General features: G+C 39.0%; 1 protein-coding gene across 1 annotated transcript in view; it reads right to left on the bottom strand.

Moving 5' to 3' along the window:
• Positions 1-238: 238 nt before the first annotated feature.
• Positions 239-27,303, bottom strand: part of NDC1 (NDC1 transmembrane nucleoporin) — a 39,789-nt gene continuing 12,724 nt past the window's right edge. Inside the window, exons 5-18 of the mRNA XM_053693446.1 lie at positions 24,827-24,968; positions 24,475-24,583; positions 19,151-19,202; positions 7,447-7,579; positions 6,875-6,967; positions 5,366-5,447; positions 4,418-4,576; positions 4,087-4,329; positions 3,768-3,883; positions 3,534-3,584; positions 3,046-3,109; positions 1,255-1,355; positions 745-905; positions 239-510 (exon numbers count right to left, since the gene is read on the bottom strand). Coding sequence (XP_053549421.1) covers positions 447-510; positions 745-905; positions 1,255-1,355; positions 3,046-3,109; positions 3,534-3,584; positions 3,768-3,883; positions 4,087-4,329; positions 4,418-4,576; positions 5,366-5,447; positions 6,875-6,967; positions 7,447-7,579; positions 19,151-19,202; positions 24,475-24,583; positions 24,827-24,968 — 1,570 coding nt within the window. The 3' untranslated portion in view covers positions 239-446. The remainder of the gene's footprint in view (positions 511-744; positions 906-1,254; positions 1,356-3,045; positions 3,110-3,533; positions 3,585-3,767; positions 3,884-4,086; positions 4,330-4,417; positions 4,577-5,365; positions 5,448-6,874; positions 6,968-7,446; positions 7,580-19,150; positions 19,203-24,474; positions 24,584-24,826; positions 24,969-27,303) is intronic.

Raw genomic sequence — 27,303 nt, 5'->3', positions numbered from 1 at the left:
TTACAGATAACTATACGTTATGAATAGAAAGAAATTGTGGCATTGGCCCATCTAACTATTGAGAGAAAAAAAATAAAGCAGCTTTAAAAATAAAAATTGTCACACAGGTATACTTAATTTCACAACTGATAAAGTTATTGCACTTTAATTAAAAAAAAAAATTATATACAGAAGACGGTCAACTCACAAAGTGATAGTAGTGAGGAATGTAAAACAGTGAATACTCAAAACAGCAAAGAAAAAATAATGACTATTTTATTACAAGATGACAAATAAATAGACAGAGACCCGAGAGAAAGTCCAACATATTTAGCAGTAAGTTTTGTGCTCATGATTCACCTAGGAAACAATCTACAACACAGCAGCGAGTTTCCTACAAAGAAGAAAGGGATCTGTACAGTATGGTAGCCACCCACAGCGAGCCGGGGCACAGCGAGCTTCTGGTTTCATTCTTTAAAGTCAAGGAATTGTTGCAGCTTTTTCTGGTGCTCTGCAGACATGGGAACAGCACTGAGAGGGGACAGGGAAAAAACAAAAACATAAATCATTAAATACATTTATGTTAAATTATGCAATTAATTTGTGCTTTGGATAGCACCAAATGATATATTAGAAAATATTACACTGCCTCCATCCGGCTACTTCATAATGCCACACAGCTGGCAACATTTTCTGTGGATAACACCGTTTTAGGAAAACCCGTTCACCAGCAATAGGAAAACTGAACTGCAGGTTCTCACTTACTGTAAGTGCTCCCCAAATGTTGTGGTTATTCTGTAGATTGCAGTTTTGAGTGCAGCACGAAGGGCAAATCTCAGCGTCTTGTAAGAAGAGTCCACAAAGCTCACAGAACTCCGGGCCGTTTTGCTTGATGCATGTGGCAACTTAAAATGCTTCTCTATAGCCTGAAAACACAAACAAACATCGGACAGGTCTACAGAACACAGCGTCACAAGACTTTCAGGACACAGTAACGTAGTTACACAGCTGGCATCACAGCTGTGCACAGGCAAGCAATCATTAGGAAAACGGCAATTTAATGTTATTCTACATCACTACTCCTGAAGTTCCAAATAGTAACCAAAGTCTGATGTCAGCTCCTGACAAACTGTTAAAATATTTTTTCTAATCCTTTAAATTGAGGATCCTTAAACTAGCAGCTTTGGGTTCTTTCCCTGGTAATTCATAGTAAAATATGAACAGTCCTAGTTGTCTCTCTATGTGTCCCCTAAACTGTGGCCCCCAGTCTCTCACCTCTTGCAAGCTCAGGAAGGAGGCGAGGATAGCAGACAGAGACGTTTGTACAACTCCCATTCTGTCTTCATAGAATGAAGCAGCAACAAGGTGAGACAACCCTGAAGAAAAAACAGACACAAACACAATTTATATAGGAGCTGGCAACGCATGTCTGACATCACATGCTATAGGCGTTTGAGGAACAGACAGGGCTGTTAATGTACGCTATACCTGCGTGATACATACTCTTGCGCAGATTAAAGGGGTATAAAGCGCCTCGACTGCTGTCTTAATCAATTAACATGTCAGCTGTCCTGAATACATTAAATATATTGTTGACTGCAAGTGTGTTTCAATGGCCAAAGCTAGCCACTGTCAATTAGAGACATATGCAGCAGGGTTAGGCTTGTAAAGTCTGCAGTGTACACTTCCAGTTTCCATAAGTGGAAAACCCAGACTAAAAATTATAGGAACAGCAGGTAAGAAATAATGAAACTGTTCTGCAAAGTTGTTATACTACACGATTAAACATCACAGTCAGAGAGTGCAAGTTGTTTTACTACACTATTAAACACCACAGTCAGAGAGTGCAAGTTGTTTTACTAAACGATTAAACATCGCAGTCAGAGAGTGCAAGTTGTTTTACTACACATGATTAAACATCACAGTCAGAGAGTGCAAGTTGTTTTACTACACGATTAAACATCACAGTCAGAGAGTGCAAGTTGTTTTACTACACGATTAAACATCACAGTCAGAGAGTGCAAGTTGTTTTACTACACGATTAAACATCACAGTCAGAGAGTGCAAGTTGTTTTACTACACGATTAAACATCACAGTCAGAGAGTGCAAGTTGTTTTACTACACGATTAAACATCACAGTCAGAGAGTGCAAGTTGTTTTACTACACGATTAAACAACGCAGTCAGAGAGTGTAAGTTGTTTTACTACACATGATTAAACATCACAGTCAGAGAGTGTAAGTTGTTTTACTACACATGATTAAACATCGCAGTCAGAGAGTGTAGGTTGTTTTACTACACATGATTAAACATCGCAGTCAGAGAGTGCAAGTTGTTTTACTACACGATTAAACATCACAGTCAGAGAGTGCAAGTTGTTTTACTACACGATTAAACATCACAGTCAGAGAGTGCAAGTTGTTTTACTACACGATTAAACAACGCAGTCAGAGAGTGTAAGTTGTTTTACTACACATGATTAAACATCACAGTCAGAGAGTGTAAGTTGTTTTACTACACATGATTAAACATCGCAGTCAGAGAGTGTAGGTTGTTTTACTACACATGATTAAACATCGCAGTCAGAGAGTGTAAGTTGTTTTACTACACATGATTAAACATCGCAGTCAGAAAGTGTAAGTTGTTTTACTACATGATTAAACATCGCAGTCAGAAAGTGTAAGTTGTTTTACTACATGATTAAACATCGCAGTCAGAAAGTGTAAGTTGTTTTACTACATGATTAAACATTGCAGTCAGAAAGTGTAAGTTGTTTTACTACACATGGTTAAACATCGCAGTCAGAAAGTGTAAGTTGTTTTACTACATGATTAAACATCGCAGTCATCGCATTTGAAAACTTCTAATAAAAGTGAAAAAGTTGTTTTGCTTTAGGCATCTAGGATTTAAACCTTGTGTATGGAAGGCAGAAAAACAACAAACTTTTTTTTATTAAAATCAATCTAATCTCAAGGTGCGTCATGTGCGCCTAATGTAAACTTGCCACATTTCACTCTGAGTGGATCAGCAGTGCAATAAAGGAGATAAGTAGTTCCAGACACTCACCTTCCAATGCCCATATATGAACCTGAGCATCAGCAAACACCTCCTGGCTTGAGGCTTCAGGATGCTACAGCGAGAAACAGATTTAAGCTACTCAGCAAGTCTCATTTAGCAAAATACAACAAGCTAGTTTAACTTTTAAAAGAACCTATGTTTCCCACCACTACACACAACAAACTCCCTCCACCCACTCCAACAATCACTAGATCCCCCAAGAACCATGACACCAGTGTCAACCCCTAGTGCCATTTAACCAGTGTCACTCCACTGGCGCCATTTAACGTGTCACTCTACCCCAGTGCCACCCCCACGGCACCATTTAACCAGTGTCACCCCCCACTCCAGAGCCATGCAAAGAGAGTCACCCCCCGTCACCATTTAACCAGTATTCAGATTACTCCCCCAGTTTCTTTTTAAATAGCTTCATCCCCCCAGCAGTCACAAGACCCTGTGCCACCACTGCTATTTAACCAGTATCATCAGACACTAACCTTGCTAAACAGGTACATGATCAACACTCTCTTCGACATGAAGTTCTTGATCTGAGAAAATACAATTTTGCAGTCAGCAGGAAGTAAAACCAGGCATGAAGTATAAGATTCAAAACATAAACCTGTTGCAAACAGGCGATTTCCTGATCACAGGTGAGGTAACCTGGGACAGTACTCTGCCCATCATCTGACAATTCCACAAGAAGCTAAACTGCCACAACCCAGGTCACTCACCTGCTCCTGTTTGTGCTGGTACCACGTGTAAATAAAGCTTGGTTTGTCTTTCTTTGTCACCACTCTTGCAGGTGCTGGGGAGAACGCAGATGCACCAGAAGCAGACGTTGGACCATCTAGAACAAAACCGGAGACATATAAGAGTGGGAAAGTAATGCCTGGTGACCATTAGCCGTCACATGATTTTCGTATGTTCCAAAAGGCCATGTAAATAATTAGGTCATAAACTAAAGCCAAACAAGGCCAATGCACATGTATTTGTAGTCCTTAGACAAAAACTAAAATGCAGTAGTATAAACTGTTATTATGGAAACGTTACCAGTGCTACATGTCCACAGCTTTGCACCTCTCCTCATGATATGAGGACTCTGAATGGCACCATGCCAAGGAGAGTTTTGGTCCAGGACCTCTGACACACGACTGACTACTGGAGAAGCGAAGGGGCTTCCTGTGTCCAGTGGACTTTTTAGGGAAGCAGACTTCAGTAGGGAGGGGATGGGCGCCCGAAGACCTGCACCCAAAACTGGTGTTTGAACAGCAGACTCCTCAGATACTGAGCCACCTAAGTAAGCACAAAAGGAAGGATCCATGGGCAGCAGCAGAGGAGAGGGATATTTCCGAATGAGTAGACAATAATAGTAGTGTGGTACCTGTGCTGCTAGAAGATTTCCTAGACTCTGCTGCGGACGGCAGCATCACACGCCCATTGTTTGCAGCTGCTTCCTGATGGGTGACCAGTCTGGAAGTCAAACTGTTCAGTAAATGTAGGCATTCCCTGGAGATTGCTGTCCAGTTGTGAGGATGCCCACCTGTCATACAAACAGGACCACAACGTCATCTCACAATACATGCACATCCAATAACTTAAAGGGCCATAATACCCAAATGTTTAAACACTTGAAAGTGATGCAGCATAGCTGTAAAAAGCCGACTAGAAAATATCACCTGAACATCTCTATGTAAAAAAGAAAGATATTTTACCTCAAAAGTTCCTCAGTAGCCACATCCCATTGTAAAGGATTTCTAAGCAGCATTTTAGTATGTCGGTCCTGGGACAGCTAAGGGGATGAGCCTCGTGCACTCTCATATTATTTCCCTATTCAGCTTACTATGAAATCTCATGAGAGTTAAGTCAAATCTCATGAGATCACAGTAAAAGAGTTCATGACCTCAGCACTGCTGATGCTGATTGGCTGCTGTTTGTTTCTTAATTATTTTTTTTTTACCTGCAGTTGGGTAGTAACTGAATTATAACTTTTTACACAGAACTTACTCTGCTGAGCTGAGGAAGTTGTGAGGTAAAATATCTTCCTTTTTTACATAGAGATGCTCAGGTGATATTTTCCTGTCAGCTTTTTACAGTTATACTGCATCAGTTTCAAGTGATTTAGCATATGAGTATTATGTCCCTTTAATACAAACTATGGTGAAATTGCTTTGGTTTTCAACTAATGGAAAGTACATGTAAACACAGAAAAATCCTAACAGCTTTATAACATCTCTGTTTGCGTTTTGTTTTTTTTAAATAAACAAACAGTGTTCTTTTATAACAGGAGTGTTTTAAGGGCAGTGTCCCATATTCTTCTGATGAATATTACCTGGCAGGCTAAGGCTGAAGACTTCTTGCCTTCTCGATGGGGAATACTGTGACAGCAGCATGAGATCCTGCAATGCCAGGTACTGTTGGGAAAACAGAAAAAAACAATTCAAGTGAAAACCAGAAACCGGGGGGGGGGGAGGGGGGGGAGTGTGCACGGAGAAGTAAGCTGCATAAAAGTGCCTCCCGCCTCATCTTTCACAATCTGCCACCTTAGGCACGGGCCTTGTTGGCCTAGGCCATAATACGCCCCTGGGTAGAATGAGCAGCAATATCTTTACTTTCCCCACTCCAAGTAACCCCTGCGGATTAAAAGCCATGAAGCCAAAGTAACAGAGTGGACCTGCTGAGAAATGAATGAACAAACTAGAGGATTAACTAAAATCTTACTACTACACTTACTACTAGAAAGCCGAGTTTGTGCTGTCATTATGAATATATATATATATATATATATATATATATATATATATATATATATATATATATATATATATATATATATATATATTATTTTTTTCTCAGAAGGATTTTCCTTCTGACTTTGGGAGGACGGCTTGTACGCCGCACTTGTGTCAGCAATACGGCTGTAAATTGACATTTTGTCTTGATAAAGGCTCCACTTGGGGCCGAAACGTTGAGAGGTGATCTACAAATTTGAAATGAATAAAGTCTAAATGTATTTTATACAAATCCTGCGAGTTCCCATACTTTATATATTAAATATATATATATATATATATATATATATATATATATATATATATATATATATATATATATATATATATATATATATATACACATATACATACATACATACACACACACACACACACACATACACATATAGTTTTAATATATGGCGTTTGATTAGTTAAGGTTTACCATCACTTTAAGTTCAGTAGTTCCAAGCACTCACTGTAGTTATTTTAAATGTCTGGGTGCTCTCTATAATATAGAAATGTCTGAAAGAAATGAAGAGGCACTCTCAGGTCTTGAAGTCTACAGATAAGATGTACATACAAGATATAAAATTGGTCTTGAAGAAGGTCCTTGCATGGACCAAAACGTCGATCTGATCATGGTTTATATGAAGACATAAAACTTTGGTATATAGTGAAACAAAGGTATAAGCTGTATAATGACGTAAATGTACACACAAATCTATAAATAAAATATAAGTGGTGTAGCTACAGTGCCCAGTCTACAGCTTCTCCATAGGACACAGAAAATGATCTGTGATGTATTAGCGAACTCATGTAATGGTAACAAAACACTCGCTAACAAGGTTGAGGGAGACAGTGAGCAACTGTAAAGTTTGTTGCAATAAGCCGTTATCAGAGTGTGTAAACTAAACAAACACCTCCATGCTGCGGTTTGTATACGGTTTAAATGTACGATACAAACATGAAGAGCACAAATGTATTTTTTGTTTTTATAGGATATTTACTGCATACTTATGGCCTAGTCAGCAATGATAGAAAGCACAAGCTCAGGATTCACGCACCTTTAGCAGGGGAGGGTTGTCCCTGGTCAATACGTTGGGGAGACATTTGTCTGCTTCCTCAGCAAAGGACGACTGCACAGGAAACACCCGGGACTGAGAGGGCAGAGACATTTGTCAGGTTATACAGATTACAAAACACACTGCCTTCCTTCTTTATTCTACAGACTATCACTGCTTTTTCACAAGGATACTGAATATAAATGTATTGCCCCAGTCTGTCACAAACCACGGAACTATGCAATGCGTTACAGCCTGTGCTAACCGTTAAGGTAAATTGTGGTTGATAAAAAAAAAAAAAAAAAAGAGAACAAAAAGTTTGGGGTGAGGAGGAGCTGGTGCAACTGTAGTGAGATGACTGCAGTTACACTTTATTCACAGTGAGAGCGAAAAGCATTAATGTGCTGCAAGGTGTGTGTGTGCGCCAATAACTATACATTGCTTATAGCTCACAATATGCCATTGTTAAACTGTCAGCTGGTACCAGGAATCAGACACTACGCAGATATATAAAACTTGCTGACACTACCTATCATCTTTGACCTTGGCTGGAGCTCCCGGACAAGCATACCCACCTCAGTTGCATAGATTCGGAAGAGTATCCAGACCATGTACCACGTGGTGAGAAGGAAGGTGCCAGTTAACCAGGTTTCATAAAACAAAGACAAGTTCATGAGCCCCCTTATGGTGTCAAGAGGAGGCTGCTGACTGCACAAGGAGGACAGAGAGCAGGGTTACATATGCAACTTATTATTAACTACAGATATTATTTATATAAAGATCTGATGCTTAAAAGGGTCATGAAATCCCAATTTATTATTTCATGATTTAGAAAAAGCACGCAGTTTTAAACAACTTTCCAGTTCACTTCTATCATTTAATTAGCTTCCTTCTCTTGGTATCCTTTGCTGAAAAGTTTATCTGGGTATGTCCAGGAGCAGCAAATAACCTAGGTTCTAGCTGCTTATTGGAGGATAGATATATATAGATAGATAGAGATATATATATATATATATATATATATATATATATATATATATATAGTGGGGCAAAAAAGTATTTAGTCAGCCACCAATTGTGCAAGTTCTCTCACTTAAGAAGATGAGAGAGGCCTGTAATTTTCATCATAGGTATACCTCAACTATGAGAGACAAAATGTGGAAACAAATCCAGACAATCACATTGTCTGATTTGGAAAGACTTTATTTGCAAATTATGGTGGAAAATAAGTATTTGGTCAATATCAAAAGTTCATCTCAATATTTTGTTATATATCCTTTGTTGGCAATGACAGAGGTCAAACGTTTTCTGTAAGTCTTCACAAGGTTGTCACACACTGTTGCTAGTATGTTGGCCCATTCCTGCATGCAGATCTACTCTAGAGCAGTGATGTTTTGGGGCTGTCGCTGGGCAACACAGACTTTCAACTCCCTCCAAAGGTTTTCTATGGGGTTGAGATCTTGAGACTGGCTAGGCCACTCCAGGACCTTGAAATGCTTCTTACAAAGCCACTCCATTGCCCGGGCGGTGTGTTTGGGATCATTGTCATGTTGAAAGACCCAGCCACGTTTCATCTTCAATGCCCTTACTGCGGAAGGAGGTTTGCACTCAAAATCTCACAATACATGGCTCCATTCATTCTTTTATGTACACAGATCAGTCGTCCTGTTCCCTTTAAAGAGAAACAGCCCCAAAGCATGATGTTGCGACCCCCATGCTTCACAGTAGGTATGGTGTTCTTTGGTTGCAACTCAGCATTCTCTCTCCTCCAAACAGACTTGTGTTTCTACCAAACAGTTCTACTTTGGTTTCTTCTGACCATATGACATTCTCCCAATCCGCTTCTGGATCATCCAAATGCTCTCTAGCATACTTCAGACGGGCCCGTCCCTGGCGGCGTAGTGTGTTACTGATGGTAGCCTTTGTTACGTTGGTCCCAGCTCTCTGCAGGTCATTCACTAGGTCCCCCCGTGTGGTTCTGGGATGTTTGCTCACTGTTCTTGTGATCATTTTTACCCCACGGGGGGAGATCTTGCGTGGAGCCCCAGATCGAGGGAGATTATCAGTGGTCTTGTATGTCTTCCATTTTCTAATTATTGCTCCCACACTTGATTTCTTCACACCAAGCTGCTTGCCTATTGCAGATTCAGTCTTCCCAGCCTGGTGCAGGTCTAGAATTTTGTTTCTGGTGTCCTTGGACAGCTCTTTGGTCTTCACCATAGTGGAGTTTGGAGTGTGACTGTTTGAGGTTGTGGACAGGTGTCTTTTATACTGATAACAAGTTCAAACAAGTGCCATTAATATAGGTAATGAGTGGAGGACAGAGGAGCCTCTTAAAGAAGAAGATACAGGTCTGTGAGAGCCAGAAATCTTGCTTGTTTGTAGGTGACCAAATACTTATTTTCCACCATAATATGCAAATAAATTCTTTCCAAATCAGACAATGTGATTGTCTGGATTTGTTTCCACATTTTGTCTCTCATAGTTGAGGTATACCTATGATGAAAATTACAGGCCTCTCTCATCTTCTTAAGTGGGAGAACTAGCACAATTGGTGGCTGACTAAATACTTTTTTGCCCCACTGTGTAATATTAATATATATATATATATATATATATATTAATATATATTAATATATATATATATATATATATATTAATATATATATTAATATATATATATATATATATATATAAATATATATATATTAATATATATATATTAATATATATATTAATATATATATATTAATATATATATATATATATATTAATATATATATATATTAATATATATATATTAATATATATATATATTAATATATATATTAATATATATATATTAATATATATATATATATATATATATTAATATATATATATATATATATATTAATATATATATATTAATATATATATATTAATATATATATATATATATTAATATATATATATATATATATATATATATATATATTAATATATATATATATATATATATATTAATATATATATATTAATATATATATATATATTAATAAATATATATATATATTAATATATATATATTAATAAATATATATATATCTATATCTATATATATCTATATATATATCTATATCTATATCTATATCTATATATATATATATAGAAAACCCAGCACTCACTTACAAGCTCTCAGCTAACATGGAAAGGTTAGTCACCGCATCTGGCCAAATGGGACAAGCTCAGGTACCACGTCAAGGTCCTTTCCAATACCTGAGACCCTAAAACAGCCACACAATGCAAGCTTTCAAATCCAGACAAACTGAAAACAAGGGAAGGGTGCACAGGAATATGTAATTACCCTAGACATATACAAAACACGGAAGGGAACTGCACTCTCGTACCGGACCGGGTACACATCCCATGACCCTGCAACATGCTCAGCCCTGGGTGCCACTGGCACTCACAGGAAGCTGTGCTGTCCCCAGAGCCACAAGCAGTTAACCCCAGACAGGTCTGGGTGCAAGAACCATAGGGAAAATTACAAAAATTCTGTGTTTTGTATATGTCTAGGGTAATTACATATTCCTGTGCACCCTTCCCTTGTTTTCAGTTTGTCTGGATTTGAAAGCTTGCATTGTGTGGCTGTTTTAGGGTCTCAGGTATTGGAAAGGACCTTGACGTGGTACCTGAGCTTGTCCCATTTGGCCAGATGCAGTGACTAACCTTTCCATTTTTGCTTTTAAATCTTAGCTGAGAGCTTGTAAGTGAGTGCTGGGTTTTCTCTGTGTGTTGTATTAATTTGTTTTGTAATTTTCCCTATGGTTCTTGCACCCAGACCTGTCTGGGGTTAACTGCTTGTGGCTCTGGGGACAGCACAGCTTCCTGTGAGTGCCAGTGGCACCCAGGGCTGAGCATGTTGCAGGGTCATGGGATGTGTACCCGGTCCGGTATGAGAGTGCAGTTCCCTTCCGTGTTTTGTATATGTCTAGGGTAATTACATATTCCTGTGCACCCTTCCCTTGTTTTCAGTTTGTCTGGATTTGAAAGCTTGCATTGTGTGGCTGTTTTAGGGTCTCAGGTATTGGAAAGGACCTTGACGTGGTACCTGAGCTTGTCCCATTTGGCCAGATGCAGTGACTAACCTTTCCATTTTTGCTTTTAAATCTTAGCTGAGAGCTTGTAAGTGAGTGCTGGGTTTTCTCTGTGTGTTGTATTAATTTGTTTTGTAATTTTCCCTATGGTTCTTGCACCCAGACCTGTCTGGGGTTAACTGCTTGTGGCTCTGGGGACAGCACAGCTTCCTGTGAGTGCCAGTGGCACCCAGGGCTGAGCATGTTGCAGGGTCATAGGATGTGTACCCGGTCCGGTATGAGAGTGCAGTTCCCTTCCGTGTTTTGTATATGTCTAGGGTAATTACATATTCCTGTGCACCCTTCCCTTGTTTTCAGTTTGTCTGGATTTGAAAGCTTGCATTGTGTGGCTGTTTTAGGGTCTCAGGTATTGGAAAGGACCTTGACGTGGTACATGAGCTTGTCCCATTTGGCCAGATGCGGTGACTAACCTTTCCATTTTTGCTTTTAAATCTTAGCTGAGAGCTTGTAAGTGAGTGCTGGGTTTTCTCTGTGTGTTGTATTAATTTGTTTTGTAATTTTCCCTATGGTTCTTGCACCCAGACCTGTCTGGGGTTAACTGCTTGTGGCTCTAGGGACAGCACAGCTTCCTGTGAGTGCCAGTGGCACCCAGGGCTGAGCATGTTTCAGGGTCATGGGATGTGTACCCGGTCCGGTATGAGAGTGCAGTTCCCTTCAGTGTTTTGTATATGTATATTATATATATATATATATATATATATATATATATATATATATATATATATATATATATATATATAAATAATATTATATGACAAAGGATCCATGAACTATACAATATTGTCAGTCACAGGAGGCTCAGAAACTCAAGCAGATTATAGGTTTATTAAACATGGATTATTATCCCAACACCACACACAATATGTAGTCACAATTAGTGAGCAGTCCTACTGAAGGAGTATATTGAGGGCAAGTAATACAAAAAGGTATGGAGATAAATGTCTCCAGGGCTTCCATGTAACGGTAATGGTAACCGCATCAATCCGTTGAGTGGATGAATGAAGGGGCGGCTCTGGGAGGACCCGAGATTAGCTATGAATTACTTTGGGTCCGGTAAGCTAAGGGGGTGAAACTCCAGAATCGTTCTTCCCCTATACCCATCATCACTCTAGGATTGATATGCTGACTTTTAATTTGGCTAGCTTTATCTATCTGCTTGTACTCTGCTACACTACAGTTTGGTACTACAGGTCTTAACCTGGACTGTTCTGCACCAATGTTTTTTTCTGCAAAATGCTGTATGAAAATTAACCTACTGACTGTGCCACCGCTCTTGTACTTTATTTCTACAGGTCTTAGGTCTTAAAGGGACATTAAACCCAAAAAATTATTTTATGATTCAGATAGGGAATACATTTTTAAACAACATTGCAATTTACTTCTATTATCTAATTTTCTTCATTCTTTAGATATCCTTTGTTGAAGAAATAGCAATGCACATGGGTGAGCCAATCCCACGAGGCATATATGTGCAACCACCAATTAGCAGCCATTGAGCATATCTAGATATGCTTTTCAGCAAAGGATATCAAGAGAATGAAGCAAAATAGATAAAACATAATTTATGTAAGAACTTAACTGATAAATTCATTTCTTTCATATTAGCAAGAGTCCATGAGCTAGTGACGTATGGGATATACATTCCTACCAGGAGGGGCAAAGTTTCCCAAACCTCAAAATGCCTATAAATACACCCCTCACCACACCCACAATTCAGTTTAACGAATAGCCAAGAAGTGGGGTGATAAAAAAGTGTGAAAGCATATAAAAATAAGGAATTGGAATAATTGTGCTTTATACAAAATCAAAACCACCACAAAAAAAGGGCGGGCCTCATGGACTCTTGCTAATATGAAAGAAATGAATTTATCAGGTAAGTTCTTACATAAATTATGTTTTCTTTCATGTAATTAGCAAGAGTCCATGAGCTAGTGACGTATGGGATAATGATTACCCAAGATGTGGATCTTTCCACACAAGAGTCACTAGAGAGGGAGGGATAAAATAAAGACAGCCAATTCCTGCTGAAAATAATCCACACCCAAAATAAAGTTTAATGAAAAACATAAGCAGAAGATTCAAACTGAAACCGCTGCCTGAAGTACTTTTCTACCAAAAACTGCTTCAGAAGAAGAAAATACATCAAAATGGTAGAATTTAGTAAAAGTATGCAAAGAGGACCAAGTTGCTGCTTTGCAAATCTGATCAACCGAAGCTTCATTCCTAAACGCCCAGGAAGTAGAAACTGACCTAGTAGAATGAGCTGTAATCCTCTGAGGCGGAGTTTTACCCGACTCAACATAGGCAAGATGAATTAAAGATTTCAACCAAGATGCCAAAGAAATGGCAGAAGCTTTCTGGCCTTTTCTAGAACCGGAAAAGATAACAAATAGACTAGAAGTCTTTCGGAAAGACTTAGTAGCTTCAACATAATATTTCAAAGCTCTAACAACATCCAAAGAATGCAACTATTTCTCCTTAGAATTCTTAGGATTAGGACATAATGAAGGAACCACAATTTCTCTACTAATGTTGTTGGAATTCACAACTTTAGGTAAAAATTCAAAAGAAGTTCGCAACACCGCCTTATCCTGATGAAAAATCAGAAAAGGAGACTCACAAGAAAGAGCAGATAATTCAGAAACTCTTCTGGCAGAAGAGATTGCCAAAAGGAACAAAACTTTCCAAGAAAGTAATTTAATGTCCAATGAATGCATAGGTTCAAACGGAGGAGCTTGAAGAGCTCCCAGAACCAAATTCAAACTCCAAGGAGGAGAAATTGACTTAATGACAGGTTTTATACGAACCAAAGCTTGTACAAAACAATGAATATCAGGAAGAACAGCAATCTTTCTGTGAAAAAGAACAGAAAGAGCAGAGATTTGTCCTTTCAAGGAACTTGCGGACAAACCCTTATCTAAACCATCCTGAAGAAACTGTAAAATTCTCGGTATTCTAAAAGAATGCCAAGAAAAATGATGAGAAAAACACCAAGAAATGTAAGTCTTCCAGACTCTATAATATATCTCTCTAGATACAGATTTACGAGCCTGTAACATAGTATTAATCACAGAGTCAGAGAAACCTCTTTGACCAAGAATCAAGCGTTCAATCTCCATACCTTTAAATTTAAGGATTTTAGATCCTGATGGAAAAAAGGACCTTGCGACAGAAGGTCTGTTCTTAACGGAAGAGTCCACGGTTGGCAAGAGGCCATCCGGACAAGATCCGCATACCAAAACCTGTGAGGCCATGCCGGAGCTACCAGCAGAACAAACGAGCATTCCTTCAGAATCTTGGAGATTACTCTTGGAAGAAGAACTAGAGGCGGAAAGATATAGGCAGGATGATACTTCCAAGGAAGTGATAATGCATCCACTGCCTCCGCCTGAGGATCCCGGGATCTGGACAGATACCTGGGAAGTTTCTTGTTTAGATGAGACGCCATCAGATCTATTTCTGGAAGTTCCCACATTTGAACAATATGAAGAAATACCTCTGGGTGAAGAGACCATTCGCCCGGATGCAACGTTTGGCGACTGAGATAATCCGCTTCCCAATTGTCTATACCTGGGAAATGAACCGCAGAGATTAGACAGGAGCTGGATTCCGCCCAAACCAAAATTCGAGATACTTCTTTCATAGCCAGAGGACTGTGAGTCCCTCCTTGATGATTGATGTATGCCACAGTTGTGACATTGTCTGTCTGAAAGCAAATGAACGATTCTCTCTTCAGAAGAGGCCAAAACTGAAGAGCTCTGAAAATTGCACGGAGTTCCAAAATATTGATCGGCAATCTCACCTCCTGAGATTCCCAAACTCCTTGTGCCGTCAGAGATCCCCACACAGCTCCCCAACCTGTGAGACTTGCATCTGTTGAAATTACAGTCCAGGTCGGAAGCACAAAAGAAGCCCCCTGAATTAAACGATGGTGATCTGTCCACCATGTTAGAGAGTGTTGAACAATCGGTTTTAAAGATATTAATTGAGATATCTTTGTGTAATCCTTGCACCATTGATTCAGCATACAAAGCTGAAGAGGTCGCATGTGAAAACGAGCAAAGGGGATCGCGTCCGATGCAGCAGTCATAAGACCTAGAATTTCCATGCATAAGGCTACCGAAGGGAATAATTGTGACTGAAGGTTTCGACAAGCTGAAATCAGTTTTAGACGTCTCTTGTCTGTTAAAGACAGAGTCATGGACACTGAATCTATCTGGAAACCCAGAAAGGTTACCCTTGTCTGAGGAATCAATGAACTTTTTGGTAAATTGATCCTCCAACCATGATCTTGAAGAAACAACACAAGTCGATTCGTATGAGATTCTGCTAAATGTAAAGATTGAGCAAGTACCAAGATATCGTCCAAATAAGGAAATACCACAATACCCTGTTCTCTGATTACAGACAGAAGGGCACGAGAACCTTTGTAAAAATTCTTGGAGCTGTAGCTAGGCCAAACGGCAGAGCCACAAACTGGTAATGCTTGTCCAGAAAAGAGAATCTCAGGAACTGATAATGATCTGGATGAATCGGAATATGCAGATATGCATCCTGTAAATCTATTGTGGACATATAATTCCCTTGCTGAACAAAAGGCAAGATAGTCCTTACAGTTACCATCTTGAATGTTGGTATCCTTACATAAACGATTCAATATTTTTAGAACCAGAACTGGTCTGAAGGAATTCTCCTTCTTTGGTACAATGAAGAGATTTGAATAAAACCCCATCCCCTGTTCCGGAACTGGAACTGGCATAATTACTCCAGCCAACTCTAGATCTGAAACACAATTCAGAAATGCTTGAGCTTTCACTGGATTTACTGGGACACGGGAAAGAAAAAAATCTCTTTGCAGGAGGTCTCAACTTGAAACCAATTCTGTACCCTTCTGAAACAATGTTCTGAATCCAAAGATTGTGAACAGAATTGATCCAAATTTCTTTGAAAAAACGTAACCTGCCCCCTACCAGCTGAGCTGGAATGAGGGCCGCACCTTCATGTGGACTTAGAAGCAGGCTTTGGCTTTCTAGCAGGCTTGGATTTATTCCAGACTGGAGATGGTTTCCAAACTGAAACTGCTCCTGAGGATGAAGGATTAGGCTTTTGTTCTTTGTTGAAACGAAAGGAACGAAAACGATTAGCAGCCCTGTTTTTACCCTTAGATTTTTTATCCTGTGGTAAAAAAGTTCCTTTCCCACCAGTAACAGTTGAGATAATAGAATCCAACTGAGAACCAAATAATTTGTTACCCTGGAAAGAAATGGAAAGTAGAGTTGATTTAGAAGCCATATCAGCATTCCAAGTTTTAAGCCATAAAGCCCTTCTAGCTAAAATAGCTAGAGACATAAACCTGACATCAACCCTGATAATATCAAAAATGGCATCACAGATAAAATTATTAGCATGCTGAAGAAGAATAATAATATCATGAGAATCATGATCTGTTACTTGTTGCGCTAAAGTTTCCAACCAAAAAGTTGAAGCTGCAGCAACATCAGCCAATGATATAGCAGGTCTAAGAAGATTACCTGAACACAGATAAGCTTTTCTTAGAAAGGATTCAATTTTCCTATCTAAAGGATCCTTAAACGAAGTACCATCTGACGTAGGAATAGTAGTACGTTTAGCAAGGGTAGCAATAGCCCCATCAACTTTAGGGATCTTGTCCCAAAATTCTAATCGGTCAGACGGCACAGGATATAATTGCTTAAAACGTTTAGAAGGAGTAAAATAATTACCCAATTTATCCCATTCTTTGGAAATTACTTCAGAAATAGCATTAGGAACAGGAAAAACTTCTGGAATAACCACAGGAGATTTAAATACCTTATCTAAACGTTTAGAATTAGTATCAAGAGGACCAGAATCCTCTATTTCTAAAGCAATCAGTACTTCTTTAAGTAAAGAACGAATAAATTCCATTTTAAATAAATATGAAGATTTATCAGCATCAATCTCTGAGACAGAATCCTCTGAACCAGAAGAGTCATCAGAATCAGAATGATGATGTACATTTAAAAATTCATCTGTAGGGAGAGAAGTTTTAAAAGATTTTTTACGTTTACTAGAAGGAGAAATAACAGACATAGCCTTCTTGATGGATTCAGAAACAAAATCTCTTATGTTATCAGGAACATTCTGCACCTTAGATGTTGAGGGAACTGCAACAGACAATGGTACTTTACTAAAGGAAATATTCTCTGCATTAACAAGTTTGTCATGACAATTAATACAAACAACAGCCGGAGGAATAGCTACCAAAAGTTTACAGCAGATACACTTAGCTTTGGTAGATCCAGCACTAGACAGCAATTTTCCTGTAGTATCTTCTGACTCAGATGCAACGTGAGACATCTTGCAATATGTAAGAGAAAAAACAACATAAAAAGCAAAATTGATCAAATTCCTTAAATGACAGTTTCAGGAATGGGAAAAAATGCCAAAGAACAAGCTTCTAGCAACCAGAAGCAATAAAAAATGAAACTTAAATAATGTGGAGACAAAAGTGACGCCCATATTTTTTTGGCGCCAAATAAGACGCCCACATTATTTGGCGCCTAAATGCTTTTGGCGCCAAAAATGACGCCACATCCGGAACGCCGACATCTTTGGCGCAAAATAACGTCAAAAAATGACGCAACTTCCGGGGACACGTATGACGCCGGAAACGGAAAAGATTTTTTTGCGCCAAAAAAGTCTGCGCCAAGAATGACGCAATAAAATGAAGCATTTTCAGCCCCCGCAAGCCTAACAGCCCACAGGGAAAAAGAGTCAAATTTTTGAAGGTAAGAAAAAATGAATAATTCAAATGCATTATCCCAAATATGAAACTGACTGTCTGAAAAATAAGGAATGTTGAACATTCTGAGTCAAGGCAAATAAATGTTTAAATACATATATTTAGAACTTTATAAACAAAGTGCCCAACCATAGCTTAGAGTGTCACAGAAAATAAGATTTACTTACCCCAGGACACTCATCTACATGTTTGTAGAAAGCCAAACCAGTACTGAAACGAGAATCAGTAGAGGTAATGGTATATATAAGAGTATATCGTCGATCTGAAAAGGGAGGTAAGAGATGAATCTCTACGACCGATAACAGAGAACCTATGAAATAGACCCCGTAGAAGGAGATCACTGCATTCAAATAGGCAATACTCTCCTCACATCCCTCTGACATTCACTGCACGCCGAGAGGAAAACCGGGCTCCAACTTGCTGCGGAGCGCATATCAACGTAGAATCTAGCACAAACTTACTTCACCACCTCCATAGGAGGCAAAGTTTGTAAAACTGAATTGTGGGTGTGGTGAGGGGTGTATTTATAGGCATTTTGAGGTTTGGGAAACTTTGCCCCTCCTGGTAGGAATGTATATCCCATACGTCACTAGCTCATGGACTCTTGCTAATTACATGAAAGAAAAGTAAATTAGAAAGCGGTTTAAAATTGCATGCTCTTTCTAAATCATGAAAGAAAAAATATGGGTTTCATGTTCCTTTAAGCTGGACTGCTTTGCACTAAACGTTTCTTTTTTTCAAATGCTGTATGCAAACTAACCAACTGACTGTGCAACCGTTCTATGGATATCCTACTAAGCTTTGCCTAATCAATTATGGTGCATCTGGAGACATTTATCTCCATACCTTTTGTATTACTTGCCCTCAATATACTCCTTCAGTAGGACTGCTCACTAATTGTGAATACATATTGTGTGTGGTGTTGGGATAATAATCCACGTTTAATAAATTTATAATCTGCTTGAATTTCTGAGCCTCATGTGATTTGCTTGTATGCGGGTTCATCTTTATATTGTTTGCCCCTATATGAGCTAGTGCTGGTTTGGTTCAGCTAGCTCTCAGTAGTGCTACTCCTGACCCTACCTAAGTATACTCCTCTACAAAAGGATACCAAGAGAGCAAATACATTTGATAATAGAAGTAAATTGAAAAGTTTTTTTTTTTAAATGACTGCTCTTTCTGATCCATTATTTTTTTTTATATGGACTCATGTCCCTTAAAAAAAAAAAAAAAAAAAAAAAGACAACAAATAACTTTATAAATCACATCTAACAGCACAAGAAATGTGCGCGACACATAACATTACTGTATGTAGGTAACCAACAACTCAATATTTACCCATCTAACTGAAGATTCATCACAGTTTGTATCCAAGTCCGTGGGATGTGCCCTGGAGAAAAGAAATGAATCAGTTCTCATTCTTCAGGTTTAGGACGTGCACGAGCACAGATGTGATAATGTGTTAGAAACCAGGAACTTATTTCATAGAACTCAAATTCATAGTCTATTAAATACAGAGGTGCACAAGATACAGGTTTGGATGTTGCATGCTGTGCACACAAAGCACAGTGCTAAAACAAACCACCCTGACCAGGAAAAAAAAAAAAAACTCCTCTGAAACATTTTCTACCTGTAAAGGTTTATAAAGCTCATGTCACTTGTGAAGCAACTGGTACACCAAGGGCCATGATACCCACATGTTAAAACACTTGAAAGTGATGCAGCATAGCTGTAAAAAAGCTGACAGGGAAATATCACCTGAGCATCTCTATATAAAAAAGAAAGATATTTTACCTCAAAATGTCCTAAGTATTCAAACCCCATTGTAAAGGACTTAAAGCAGCAAATCAGTATGCCTGTCCCGGGACCTGCAAAGGAGTGAGCCTCATGCACACTCATGTTATTTCCCTATTCAGTTTAAGGAAGTTTAGTATGAAATTTCATGAAAGTCAAAGCTCACGAGATCACAGTAAAAGAGTTCATGACCTCAGCACTGCTGATGCTGATTGGCTGCTGTTCATTTCTTCCTTTTTTATTTTACCTGCTGCTGGGCAACAGCTGAAGTATAACTTTTTACACAGCACTTAAAGGGTTACTAAACCCAAATTTTGTCCGTCTTCCACGATTCAGATAGAGCATGCAATTTTAAGCAACGTCTAATTCACTTCTATTAATTTTTCCTCGTTCACATGCTATCTTGATTTTAAAAAGAGACTGTAAGCTTAAGAGCCGGCCCATTTTTGGTTCAGCCCCTGGGTAGCACTTGCTGATTGGTGGCTAAATGTAGCAAACCAATCAGCAAGCGCTACCCAGGTGCTGAAGCAAAAATGGGCCGGCTCCTAACCTTATATTACTGCTATTTCAAATAAAGACAACAAAGAAAATTTGATAATAGGAGCAAATGAGAAAGTTGCTTAAAATTGCCTGCTCTATCTGAATCATAAAAGAAAAAAATTGGGTTTAGTGTCCCTTTAAGGCTGTGACACACTGCAAGCGGAGCAGCGCGCTCAGTGTGTCTTGCTTTTTTATCTCTGAGCGCTGAACTTCAGAAGCAATGCGGTGCAGAGCAGCTGCTTTGCCTTGCGCTGCATCGCTTGCAGTTTGTCACAGCCTTTACTCTGCTGAGCTGAGGAAATTGTGAGGCAAAAGATCTTCCTTTTTACATAGAAATTCTCAGGTGATATTTTCCTGTCAGCTTTTTACAGTTATACTGCATCAGTTTCAAGTGATTTAGCATATGAGTATTATAATAATAATATATAATAAAATGCAAATTAATTAATTAAAAATACTTTTAGAGAAGAAAGAGACATTACTTCGTTAAAATGTATTATAATTTAATTTCTAATAATGGCCTTAAAAAGATTCTTTGGTTTTTCACTAATATACAAACGTTTCTGGTTGCAGTATACATGGGTCATAGATGCACAACAGGTATTTCATTTACAAACCCTGTATTTTCCTTTTACATAACAAAGAAAAAAAAATATTTAAAAGGGGACACTAAACCCAAATTTTTTTCTTTCATAATTCAGAAAGAGAATACAATTTTTTACAACATTCCAATTTACTTCTATTATCTAATTTGCTTCATTCTTTAAATATCCTGTGTTGAAGAAATAGCAATGCACATGAGTGAGCCAATCACACAAGGCATCTATTTGCAGCCACCAATCAGCAGCTACTGAGCATATCTAAATATGATTTTCGGCAAATGATATCGAGAATTAAGCAAATTAGATAATAGAAGTAAATTGGGAAATTGTTTAAAATTGCTTGTTTTTTTCTTAATCATAGGGGAGAAAAAAACAAACAAAAAAAACAGCCTGTCTAGATTTTCCCCTCTAAGTAGCGACATGATCAGTGGGCACGGAGTAGAACTGCACATACAAACATCTTACTAGAGATCAACTTTATATGCCAAAATCTGGGGTGTGGTGACAAAAATATTAAATATATATATATATATATATATATATATATATATATATATAAAAAAACACCAGCATATCCAACACAAGGGTTACGGTATAACAGGTAACAATTCTCACTGGCACAGTCTAGACATTAATAGATACTGTAACCAGTGCTAATTATACATAGTATATGGAGTACAAAAAAAAAAAAAAAGTGTACTGTCCCTTTAAATTATGTAATCTGTTTTCTATGTTTAACTATGGGACTACTTACAAATAAAAGAAAAAAAAATACGCCTGTGCATGTTTTCATGTGAATAAATGTTTTTGTAATATGTTTATTTTATAATTTTTTAGGAAGTCAGGTCTGAGGCCCCACTAAACTGAACAGAGTACAAATACAACGGCTTGTTTTATACGAATTTATAGACGTACAGTACGCCGTTATACCCCATGTTTGAGGTGTTGTGTTTTATTTTCTCCTATTTACATGTTTTTTAAAGAATAAAACTATTTCACTACAGAACCTGCTATGAATGACTGAATTTTATCAAAATCGGAGATTAAAACTAATCATGTTAAAAAAAATAAAACTCAGATATTTAAACAAACATTAGTTAACAATCAAAGCAAAAGGAACTTCCGATGGGCGGCTCACCATGATGGCCACTGCATCACTCAGCTCCATGTCGGACATCTATTTATAAAATAGTTGTGGCCGAAACTTAAGCCATCCAGACCTCCCTTGGCTATAATTGTGCCCGGGAAACTTCCAGGATCAGGACGTTCCAACACCTGGCTACCGAGAAGGTATATAAACAAAATTAAGCCTCTAGGCTTTTTAACGAAGCAGTGTGCTCACTTCAATGATAAACAAGATGGAGTACATTACTTCTTCCCTTATTGATGTTTTCACACCACTGTTTGACTCCCTAACAGCAGCTTTGGGGGAACTTCTTCTGGAAACACGAGCGCTTCGCATTATTGATCATCCTAGAATTTCCCTACTCGTCTGACAGAGCCTCGGCAGGTTTTGCCAATCAGGATGAATAGAGATGGGGTTTTCCCAGTGCCAGTCATTTTAGGTTCCGACATGACATCGCCCATGACGGACCTATGCTCTACTATTGTTCTAACACCACCAAGTTGCTATGTCACATGGGAAGCAATAACAGATAACGAAATGAATATCTCGCACAGGATGAAATATCCCAAACACAGTTCTGAGGAAACTGACCGTGTCTCAAGATTCTTAACACACAGTGAGAATATGAAATCTTATGGCTCCACAAGCTTCACCACAGATTCTCTTTGAACCTGCATCTACATAACCAGCAGCCCACTATACCTCAGCGCTACAACCGGACAACACCTTAAACACGATGTCGGCTCCGGATAAGTAGGCAAGCTTGATCCACTGAAAGTTGGAGTGGAATGATAGCATACAGCAGGAGGAAAAAACAAACTCAGATTAGTATATCCCGATTTGTGTGATGCAAAACTTTGAACTTCGCATTGACTTCAAACCGAAACTATCTTATATGTAAATATGTTGGACAGTTTATATTGTTGTTTTTTGTTTGTTCTTAACATTCCCTGACTCCATGGGTATCTGACATTAGAGACTTCCTGTGTATCTGCCCTGGATGCTTTGAATGAGATCACTGCTCTGCCGCCCATATGCCAATAACTACAGTGCAAACATAAGGAAGGGCACAGAATATCGTAATAAAAGCAGCAGAAGCGACAACATGAATAACTGTCATGGTGCCTATATCTTGGACCGTTACCAAATTTGAAAAGTCGTACTGCATTATCCCAATACACAAAGGAACGTTTTATATATATAATGCCACCATTTTGCTTAAAATTAAACCCTTGTGTTCATTGGAAATCATTCAGGTTGCAGCAGAAAAAGCTTAAATGTCACTGTCATTTTGATTATATTCGCTTACAACCTAATTTGTGAGTCTTGCTGTTATTCTCAGAAATATCCCTCTACATTTGGTATACTGTGGTATTGAGTCTCCATGTCATTACTTATTATATGCTCTTTAGATGTGGCGGGACATCTCATCTTTGTTGGCTTAACAGTTTATTCAGTTATGCCCCATCTTATTCTATTTAGAACCTACCCTGGGTATAAATTCACGGGGCAGTCAGAATAACAGGCTGGCTCTGTCTGAATTTTACATGACACTTCTGCAAGATAGGTAGCACGTTGAAATGCATCAATTTGCTGAACTTAGTTATTTTTCTACGTTAATTAGTTAAAAGCTCAGCCTTACGAAATACCTACAGCTATCTTATAGTACAGACCAGTACAAACACAAGGAAAAATGACACAGAATATCGGAAAATAAAAGCAGAAGTGTCAACATGAATAACTGTCATGGTGCCTATACCTTGGACCTTTACCAAATTCTAAATGTCTTTCTGCATTATCCTAATATATAAAGTAACGTTTTATATACAATGCCACTATTCTGCTTACGCTAAAATGTAATTTTGATTATATTCGCTTACAACCTTATTTGTGAGTTGGCCATGTCTTGCAAGTTGCTGTTCTCAGCAATATCCCTTTAAGTTTGGTATACTGTAGTATTTAAAGCACTTAAGTTTTAGTTGACTCTAACGCAGTCTCCATGTCATTACATACTATATACTCTTTAGAAATGTGGCGGGACAGATCACCTTTGTTGGCTTAACAGTTTACTTAGTTATGCCCTAGCATATTCTATTTAGAACTTACCCTGGGTGCACATTCATGGGGCATCCAGAATTAAAGGCTGGCTCTGTCTGAATTCTACAAGACACTTCTGCATGATAGGCAGTACATTAAAATGGCCCAATTTGCTAAATTTAGCTATTTTTTGTGCGTTGTTGTACGCAAGTTTAGTTTTATTTTAGTTTAAATTTTTATTTTTGTTATTATAATAAAACTAAGAAGCACAGGTTCAACAAAAGATGGTGTTCGATTAGCCTTGAAATTCCTTTAAATATATAGAATCATTTTATATAATACAAAAATGACACGTACTCAAACCTGTATAGCAACTGAAACTGCCATATTTTCTTTTTTTCTTCTCTATTTTAAACCATAAACTATGTACTGATCTTCATTCTGTGAATTGTAATACTGTTATAACTCTACTTTGTACGAGCACACGTATAGTTCTTTGTACCGGTGTTTCTTTAATAAATAGAATTTGAAGAAAAAAAAACAAAGCAAAAATGGTAACCTACCGAGGAAGTAATATAGAACGATGAAGCTCCGAAGAAGATAGAGAGACTGGACACAACTGTGTTTCAGCAGAAGGGGCAGGTATCTTCTGAACCGCAGGTACTTGAATTGCTTTAAAAAAATAAAATTGGTTTTAGGATAAATTTGTGTTTCGCATTATATTATATCACAGTATATTTTAGAGCTTTAATAGTTCAAGCTCTTTCAGGTACTGACAAGGTCACATTGCCACACTCAGTATTAAAATAAAATGCAATAACTTCACATGTAATTGAGACGGGCAAGCAGATTAACTCTGAATCCAAAGGCTCGGCAGGTGCAGTTAGCACAAGAAACACATGGTACAACTCCTACCTGAACAGGGGGGAACGACAGGTAATTCATATTGTGCACAAAGTACAACAGGCTGTATGTGTAGCCAAAGAACGCCCCGGCAAGCAGGATGAAGAGGTGATGCTCATTCAGGCACGTTGACGGACTTCCACCTTCATTCAGACTGAAATGCAAAGTCACATTTAGATAATAAGGAGGTTTAAACATTCCATTTATGCTAAATGCAAAAAAAACAAAACAATTGATCTATAAATACATTTGAATAAACAATCAGGATGCACCATGCAGGACAGCACTTACAGAATAATAGAAGAAGGTAAACTAAAAGGGACACTGTAGGTCTTTAGAGTATTTTATATTTAAACGCTGTGTGCTATCACCAACAGTAATGAGAAGCAGTGCATTGCAGCTTGTGGAGGAAGACAGAGAATGCTGTATGCTGGTATCAGCCTTACTGGCCTATTGCTGAATGTCTCAGGAGCGAGGCCCAATAAAATGCCCCCATGGTCATGTGATCTTTGTGAGAGCCAGTCACAGTGTTCCCAACAGTTATGACAAGCCAATGTTTATAAACAATGGCTTATCTTGACCCCTCCCCTTCACTCCCTGACAGCACCTATTTCAATTAAAGTGATAACATTTATTATAAAAAAAATTTTTTACAAATCTATTTTATTAAAAATGTATATTTTTATTTTAATGTAGTTTTTTGTATACTTAAGTCTTATTTTTTATCCTTAGCAATAAAAGGGTTAAATTAAAAATATCAAAATGCCTCTAGGTAAATACCCTGTTGTCTAGTTTCTTGTACTAGTGACCTGCTTTGTGCCCAGTGGGAATGTGACCTGTACTAGTGACATGCTTTGTGCCCAGTGGGAATGTGCCCTGTACTAGTGACATGCTTTGTGCCCAGTGGGAATGTGACCTGTACTAGTGACATGCTTTGTGCCCAGTGGGAATGTGCCCTGTACTAGTGACATGCTTTGTGCCCAGTGGGAATGTGCCCTGTACTAGTGACCTGCTTTGTGCCCAGTGGGAATGTGCCCTGTACTAGTGACCTGCTTTGTGCCCAGTGGGAATGTGCCCTGTACTAGTGACCTGCTTTGTGCCCAGTGGGAATGTGCCCTGTACTAGTGACCTGCTTTGTGCCCAGTGGGAATGTGCCCTGTACTAGTGACCTGCTTTGTGCCCAGTAGGAATGTGCCCTGTACTAGTGATCTGCTTTGTGCCCAGTGGGAATATGCCCTGTACTAGTGACCTGCTTTGTACCCAGTGGGAATGTGCCCTGTACTAGTGACCTGCTTTGTGCCCAGTGGGAATGTGCCCTGTACTAGTGACATGCTTTGTGCCCAGTGGGAATGTGCCCTGTACTAGTGACCTGCTTTGTGCCCAGTGGGAATGTGCCCTGTACTAGTGACATGCTTTGTGCACAGTGGGAATGTGCCCTGTACTAGTGACATGCTTTGTGCACAGTGGGAATGTGCCCTGTACTAATGACATGCTTTGTGCCCAGTGGGAATGTGCCCTGTACTAGTGACCTGCTTTATGCCCAGTGGGAATGTGCCCTGTACTAGTGACATACTTTGTGCCCAGTGGGAATGTGACCTGTACTAGTGACATACTTTGTGCCCAGTGGGAATGTGACCTGTACTAGTGACATGCTTTGTGCTTAGTGGGAATGTGCCCTGTACTAGTGACATGCTTTGTGCCCAGTGGGAATGTGCCCTGTACTAGTGACATGCTTTGTGCTTAGTGGGAATGTGCCCTGTACTAGTGACCTGCTTTGTGCTTAGTGGGAATGTGCCCTGTACTAGTGACCTGCTTTGTGCCCAGTGGGAATGTGCCCTGTACTAATGACATGCTTTGTGCCCAGTGGGAATGTGCCCTGTACTAGTGACCTGCTTTGTGCCCAGTGGGAATGTGCCCTGTACTAGTGACCTGCTTTGTGCCCAGTAGGAATGTGCCCTGTACTAGTGACCTGCTTTGTGCTTAGTGGGAATGTGCCCTGTACTAGTGACCTGCTTTGTGCCCAGTGGGAATGTGACCTGTACTAGTGACCTGCTTTGTGCCCAGTGGGAATGTGCCCTGTACTAGTGACCTGCTTTGTGCCCAGTGGGAATGTGCCCTGTACTAGTGACCTGCTTTGTGCTTAGTGGGAATATGCCCTGTACTAATGACATGCTTTGTTCTTAGTGGGAATGTGCCCTGTACTAGTGACCTGCTTTGTGCCCAGTGGGAATGTGCCCTGTACTAGTGACCTGCTTTGTGCCCAGTGGGAATGTGCCCTGTACTAGTGACATGCTTTGTGCCCAGTGGGAATGTGCCCTGTACTAATGACATGCTTTGTGCCCAGTGGGAATGTGCCCTGTACTAGTGACATGCTTTGTGCCCAGTGGGAATGTGACCTGTACTAGTGACCTGCTTTGTGCCCAGTAGGAATGTGCCCTGTACTAGTGACCTGCTTTGTGCTTAGTGGGAATGTGCCCTGTACTAGTGAC

The sequence above is a fragment of the Bombina bombina genome, chromosome 10, assembly GCF_027579735.1.
Source record: "Bombina bombina isolate aBomBom1 chromosome 10, aBomBom1.pri, whole genome shotgun sequence".
Lineage (NCBI taxonomy): Eukaryota > Metazoa > Chordata > Amphibia > Anura > Bombinatoridae > Bombina > Bombina bombina.
This window is presented reverse-complemented; position numbering and strand designations above follow the sequence as displayed.